At 43.6% G+C, this 7,279-nt stretch overlaps 1 protein-coding gene across 2 annotated transcripts in view; it reads left to right on the top strand.

Annotated features, from left to right (window-relative positions):
- The first annotated feature begins 552 nt into the window (after positions 1 to 552).
- The window catches only part of PRPSAP1 (phosphoribosyl pyrophosphate synthetase associated protein 1), a 37,390-nt gene continuing 30,663 nt past the window's right edge, over positions 553 to 7,279 (top strand). Inside the window, exons 1-2 of one of the 2 annotated variants that reach the window (XM_021002490.2) lie at positions 1,278 to 1,369; positions 1,976 to 2,078. Coding sequence is in view for 1 of the 2 variants with exons in the window: in XM_021002489.2 (XP_020858148.1) it covers positions 1,200 to 1,369 (170 nt within the window). In the remaining variant the exon portion in view is untranslated. Of the gene's footprint in view, positions 1,370 to 1,975; positions 2,079 to 7,279 lie in introns of both variants that reach the window. The other variant, XM_021002489.2, reaches the window with a different exon arrangement.

Raw genomic sequence — 7,279 nt, 5'->3', positions numbered from 1 at the left:
CCTGGAGTCAAATCGTACTCAGACACTTTTGTGCCCTTTTGCAGACCACTTAACCTCCTGCGGCCCTGGTTTCCTCATCTATTAAATGGGGGGAGGGGGGCTGGGGAGGTTTGGTCTCCATGACAACTGCAGAGGTATGCTGGAGTCAGCACAAAGTGGAGCCAAATGTTAAATTTCCACTGTGAGCATTTATACTTTGGAAATCCTATAAATCAGGGCGTGTTTCATTGTTTTGTTGACTGGATGGGGGAAATACTAACGCTGCAGATTAAATTTAAAAGTGTGTCCTGCGTACATTTCCTCCCTTCTCCCAGCCGGATGTTAAACATTTACCAGCATACCTCTGCTCTAAGGTCCCTTGTAACTCTATGTTCCTATGACTACACATATAATAACACTCTCATGTTATCAGTCAAGGATGGGAGCGTCCAGCCTTCCCAACGGACTTTTGTCTATTACCGCAGGTTCAGCGTGAACGACAGGCTGCTCAGCCAATCGACTTACCCCTTCCCGCCCCCTCCACCGCAGGAACGCGTATGCACTAAGAACCATAGCGTTCTAAGGCTACGGCGGGGAATACTGTAGATGTTAACCGTAGATGCCCTGTCTTGAAGAAAGTTCCTGGATCTACTCTCTCCCTCCAGTTCTCTCTAAACAAGTAGTGTCTCAAGCTAGACTCTTAAGAGCTTTTATCGTTTTGGAACTCCGCTACTGCAGTTTTTAAAATACAGTGGCGCTCGGCATCAGCCATCTTGGATCGGGGCAGAAGCGTTACACATGGGACCGCCCAGCACGGCGCTGCCCGAGGCTGCGAGAAGGAAAGAATCCCCCTGGTGGCCGGAAGTGGAAACGATGAGTCCCTTGCCACTTTGCATAGAAAAACCGCCTCGGAGGGAGCGCCGGAGGAGGAGACTGAGGCGAGGGGGAACGACGCTCTAGCCCTCGCCTCTCGGATTCTACGAGGGGGCAGGGCCTAGCTCCTTCCCAGTAGTTGGAGCACGCGGGGCGGGCGTTCACAGGAGGGCTGCGGGGGAGGTCCGAGACTGCTGGGGGTTCGGAGACCCTCCCGGACTCCTCCCTTCCTGTTCCGGACCTCGCCCCTTCCCCCGCGCCGCGTTTTCTCCCCTGGCGGATGCAGCCGCGACCTCGGCCTCAGTAGCTCTTCCCGCCTCCCCGCGCTGCCTGCGCTGGGCCGGACGATGCCCAGGAAGCTGCTGCTGCTGCCCCCGCTGTCCGTATCCTCGACCTTTCGCGCCCTTCGAGCCCGACCCGCCGCCTTCCCCACCATGAACGCCGCCCGTACGGGATACCGGGTCTTCTCGGCCAACTCCACCGCTGCCTGCACCGAGCTGGCCAAGCGCATCACCGAGTAAGCGGGAGGGGGCACGCACGCATGCGCGACGGCGGGGTGGCTGGGGCTGGTTTTGGAATCTGGAGACGGGGGTTCGAATCTTGGGTGAGTTATTTCTCCGGCTGTAGGCCTCAGTTTCCCAGAGAGAGGGAATCCTAAAGGGTATCAAGAGTTACTTTCTAGCTTTTATTCCCGAACTTATTTTGCATTTGGGCTTGAGAGAGAGGAGGCAGGTTCGCAGAAGGAGGAACAGGTGCAAGGCCTACTTTGCACGGAATTCCTGCAGAGTGTTTGGCCTTTTGCTTTTTTATCAGTTTTGCGTTATGACCTTTAACGAAAGTTATAGCTACAGTAGTTATAGCCACTCCGGCTGTTTCCTAGTTGGTAAAACAAACAAAACCCAACAGGACAAATAGGAGATGGGAGTCTGGGTATCCCTTTGAGCCCCCTTCAGTACCCTCTTGCTACTTACAGATTCACCAGTGATACCAGTACTGAGCTTTGCTTCTCCTTAGAGGTTAGTGCTATCCAAATTCATCAAGCTGATCCAGATACCAGTGTCTTATGATTCATAGACAGCTCTGTTATTCCCTTAATTTCTATGTTACTCCCCTAAATTCTCAGTGACGTCAGTGCCCTCAAGCTTGCAAGTCTACTGGGATGATTGGATCTTGGAGTTAAAGCTGGTCTGTACCCTAAATCTAATCAACGCTCTCTCATTTTAAAGGTAGGAAACTTGTGAGTAAGTGATTTCCCTTGAGAAGTTCTTTAATCTTCCCTATGTGCAAGACCCTGGGGGAACAAAAAATTTTTTTAAAGGAAACTTTCTGTCCTCAAGTTTACATTCTTTTGGAGTGATAGGATCACGGAGTTAAAGCTGGTTTGTACTTCAGTAATTTAACCAACCCTCATTTTAAAGTTGAGGAAACTCTGAAATAGAGAAATGATTTACCCAACAGTTCTTTTATTCCTCCCTAATTGATTCTCTTTTTCTTTTCTTTTCTTTTTTTGGCTAGGCAGTGGGGTTAAGTGACTTGACCAGGGTCACAGGGCTAGGACGTGTCAAGTATCTGAGGCCTGATTTGAATTCAGGGCCAGTGCTCTATCCCATGCGCCACCTAGCTGTCCCCTCCCCAATTGATTCTCTGGGCTGTTAGGTGATGCCAAGGATGGAGTACTAACCCTAGAGTCAGGAAATCTGAGTTCATATTCTGTCTCTGACACTAGGTATGTGACCCTGGACAAGTTACTTAATCCCTCTTCCTCTTAGTTCCTCATCTGTAAAATGGGGACACATTGGGGAAGGAAATGCAAACTACTCTATTATCTTTTCCAAGAAAATCCTGTGGACAAAGCCTGTGAGGTTACATAGTGTCAGACACAACTGAACAATAACAAAATTAATTCTCTCTCCCATTCCTCCTTAGGCTGTTCCAGATGTTTAACTCCATCTGGTAGTCTCTGATAAAGAGACTTATCCAAGAATCCATGGTCTCACCCCACTTTCATGCAGATGCCTCCCACTGTCATCCTTTCTCTAATCTTCGGTCTCTACCTATATACTGGTTTTCTCTCCTGCCTTTTTTTTTTTTGCTAGGCATTGGGGTTAAGTGACTTGCCCAGGGTCACACAGCTAGTGAGTGTTATGTATCTGAGGTCAGATTTGAACTCAGGTCCTCCTGACTCCAGGGCCAGTGCTCTATTCATGGTGCCACCTAGCTGCCTCCTTTTTTAAAGTTTGTTTTTTTCCTGCTGTTTACGAACACACCTAAGTCTTTCTTAGATTCCACCATCCGTGCTAACTGTCATCCCGTCTGGTGACTCCACTTTATCTCCTCAGTCTCCTCTTAAACCCATGCAGTCTGACTTCCAATGCCATCACTTACCTGAGACCACTCTCTCCAAAATTGTCCATTGTCTCTTGACTTTTTCTCAGTCCTCAGTCTCCATGATCTCTGCAACATTTGAGATTGTTGACTGCGTTCTTTTTGTACTCATCTTTGTGTTTTTGTTAACACTACTCTCTCCAGGTTCACTTCCCTCTCTAGCCAATCCTGAGTCTCCTTTGATAATTTGTCATCCATGTCACACTCCCTAACTGTTGGGTGTGTACCAGGGATCTGTAGGGTTACTTCTTTGCTTTAGATGTACTCCCTCACTTGGTGATCATCATCTTCCATCAGGTCTCTCATCTCTGTGCCAATGACTCCCAAATCTATGTATCTAGCCCTAGTCTTTATCCTTAGCTCCAGTTGCCCATAACAAACTGCCAGAAAGACACTTCCATCTGAATATCCCATCTGCCGCAGGTATCAGTGTGGGAGCCATGATGGTAGAGTGACAGGAAGCAGTGTGTTAGGCTTCCCTCTACAGACTCCAGACAGAGACTGAATCTTGATGAGGAAATCTAGAAAAAGTCAGTGAGTCATTTGTTTAGCTTATCTCCAGATATAGAGACAGATAGGGAGATCAAGTCTAGTCAGGGGCCTGTGGAGCACTCCAGTGTCTAAGGAGAAGCTGTGCATCCAGCCTAGAGGAGATCCCAACCCTATACTGAGGGAGGCACTGCAGCAGAACATGTACGAGTTAGAAGCTTTGTTGCCTGCTGCTCAGTTCTGAATCACAAATCAAGGGTGGGCAGACTGAGAATGGGACCTGTGCAGGAGAGTGGCATCCCTGGGGAAGAAGACCCTGCGCTGTATGGAGAAGAAAGGAAGTTCAGAAGCTGGCAAGCAGCAGTGGTCTGGCTCACACCTCAAGCTCAGAGCAGGGTCTTATTTGCAGCGCCTAGTCTAGTGTGCAGAGGAGTAACCAGGGCAGAAAACTCACACCAAAGGGGAGCCCATAATTTTTCAACTCTGAACCAGTAGAACTGGCTGATAGCAGTGGAGTCCAGGAACAGTCTGCTGTTTGGACTTAAGGCCAAATCCAGGGCAGGAACTTGGAGGGCTTAGACTAGAGTGGCCAGGAATCAGAATTTGCCCTGGATCAGGCCACTTTGGGAACCCTGAAAGCTTGCAGGTCCCCAGCCTGTCCCTGCGATCCTGGAATAACACAACACTCTATAGCCAAAAAAAAAAGCAACAGAACCAGGCCAGGTCTGCCATCCAGAAGTACCTCAGAACCCAGCCTTGACATCAAGAATGAGCAAAAAAAAAAAAATCACACCACCAAGCTGTTATTATGGTGGGAAGTTCAAGACACAGAAGAGAATGACTCAAACACAGCTTAGGTACATACTTAGAATTCCTAGAAGAAGTTAAGGAAGAGTAAAAAAAATGGTTTAAAATGTTTTTTATAAATGGAATGAGAGCACTTGAGGAAAAAATTGGAAAATAAATGAGAGCTGTGGGAGAAAGAATTGAAAGGGGAATTAATAGCTTGGCACAAAAGGTATAAAACCTTCCTCAAGCAACAAGCTCCCTGAAAATTATATAAATGTGATGAAATCCTATTGTACTGAAATGTTATCAGTGTGTTGACCAACCAGGATTCCAGAGGACTAATGATAAAACATGCTACCTACCTGACAGAGGTTAAGGACTCAGAGTGCAACAAAATTTTTAAATATGGCCAATGTAGAAATTTGATTAACCATGGAGTTTGTAATGAGTTTTGTTTTTCTTGTGTTCTCAGTTGGAGGAGGAGGAAAGTGGTAGAACGGAAAGGGTGAGAAGTAAATCTTAAAGCAGATCAAAATATTTTTAAACAAATATCTTAAAATTTAATTTAAAATATTTATAAAGAAAATTCAGCTTTTCCCAAAAATCTGCTTCTCTGCTTCTGCCTAGCTCATCATCATCTACTACTTGCTGAGGTTCAAAATCCTCGTGTAATCCTCAACTCTTGTCTCATATCACACATCCAATCCCTTGCCCCAAATCTTGTTGTTTGTATCTCCACAACATCTTTAAAAGTCCCCTTCTCTTCACTTACAGGTACCATCCTAATTCTGGCCCTCATCTCCTTTTATATGTACTATTACATTAATCTAACTGGGCTTCAAATCTCTCTCTCCAATCCATCCTCCACAGGGCAGCCAAAGTAATTTTCCAAAAGTGAAGGTCTGATCGCTCTTGTCCTCAGTTGACTCCAGTAGCTCTTTCTTGTCTGTAGAATCAAATTCCTGTTTGACTTTTAAATCCTTTTATAACCTTGTCCATTCTTACCTTTCCAGTTTGTAATTCAGCCACTTTGGCATACAGGACACTGTATTTCCCATCTCTTGGCATTGTTCATTCTCCATACCTGGAATGCACTCCCTTCTCACCTTTTAGGGTCCAGGTTTCTTTCAAGAATTAGCTCAAATTCCACATTATACACGAAGCCTTTCTCTATCCAACTCCCTCATATAACCATATTTTATTTCATTTTATATATGTTATTTATATATTTATATGTAAACTGGTTGTATTCTCCATTAAAATATAAGCTCCTTAAGGTAAGTGATGTTCACTTTCTGTATTCATCTCAGTGCATTGCCCTGTGCCTGGCATATATATATATATATATATGTATATATATACACTTAATAAATGTTTGTTGATTGATTATTGAATTGAAATAGTTAAATGATTTATAGAACATCAGAATTAAAAGGGACCTTAGAAATAATCTAGCCCAGTCCTTTCATTTTATAGAAAGGGAACTGAAGCAAAGTCATATCTAGGTAGATTCCAGCCCATACATTCTGCTACTGACCCTGATTTTTATTTCTTAAATTTTTCAAAATTAAATTTTATTTTCAAACAAAGATCAGTCTTCTCTCCTTCTCCCCACCCCACCTTTAGAAAGCAAGATAAACAAAACCCACATTGCAAACAAGTCAAGCAAAAGACGTTTTTACATTGGCGATAGCTTAAAAAAATTTCATCTGCATTCTGAATCCTATCAACTCTCTGTTAGGAATTGGTCAACATGAGCCCGTAAGAACTGTGATTGGTAATTGTATTGCTCAGAGTTTGTGTGTTTTGTTTTAATCAGCCAAGGCCTGCCTTTTTACCTTATCCTTCCCTTGATTGAGAAGATAAGAAAAATAAAACCCATTACAAACATGTATGGTCAATCAAAACATTATCAAAGGTGGGTGGCATATTTCATCATTAGTCATCTGATAAAAATCACATTTAGTCATTATGTTGATAAGAGTTCAACTCAGTAGTATTCTATTACATTTACTGGGTGCAGTAACTTTTTTAGCCATTCCTTAATTTATGGATATCTTGGATTCCTGTTCTTTGCCACTTCAGAGAGAAATACAAATTTTTTTTACATCTTTCAAATTTGTTTTGCTTAGGACTTAATCCCTCCTTTAAGCTTCCCTCCCCCCTTTTCCTCTTGATTTCCCTGTTGAATGAAGTGTATATCTGTACATATGTGTATTTGTATTCCTTTTGACCAGTTCAGGTGAGAGTGAAGTTCACATGTCAGCTGCTGTCCTTATCCACTCCTTGCTATTATGTGAGATAATATTGCCTTTCTTTACTTTCTCTTCCCCCTACTCTCCACCCCCAATGTATTCTTCCCCTTTCTTTCCATTCTTTTCTTAAGGTCATCAAGACATAACAGAAAAACTGTTCCCAGGCCTTGTCTAGTTAGATTCCTTCTATGAGCTCTAATCAGAGGGACCATCTGTATTGTCTTTCTATATTGGAATGTAAGAAGTGTATCCTTGTTTAGTTTTTTAATCATTGTTCATTCATTTTGAATGAATGAATGCTTTTTATGTATTCAAATTTGTGTTTAAACTTCAAAGCTCCTACACAGCTCTGATCTATTCATCAGGAATGCTTGGAAGGCCTCTATTTCATTAAAGAACCGTTTTTTTTTTCCTTCAGTAACATTATATTCAGTTTTGCTGGGTAAATTATTCTTGGTTGTAAACCCATATCCTTTACCTTCTGGAAGATTGCATTCCAAGGTGGCTGC

This window comes from Phascolarctos cinereus, unplaced genomic scaffold, assembly GCF_003287225.1.
Source record: "Phascolarctos cinereus isolate Bilbo 61053 unplaced genomic scaffold, phaCin_HiC Scaffold_5;HRSCAF=322, whole genome shotgun sequence".
NCBI lineage: Eukaryota > Metazoa > Chordata > Mammalia > Diprotodontia > Phascolarctidae > Phascolarctos > Phascolarctos cinereus.
This window is presented reverse-complemented; position numbering and strand designations above follow the sequence as displayed.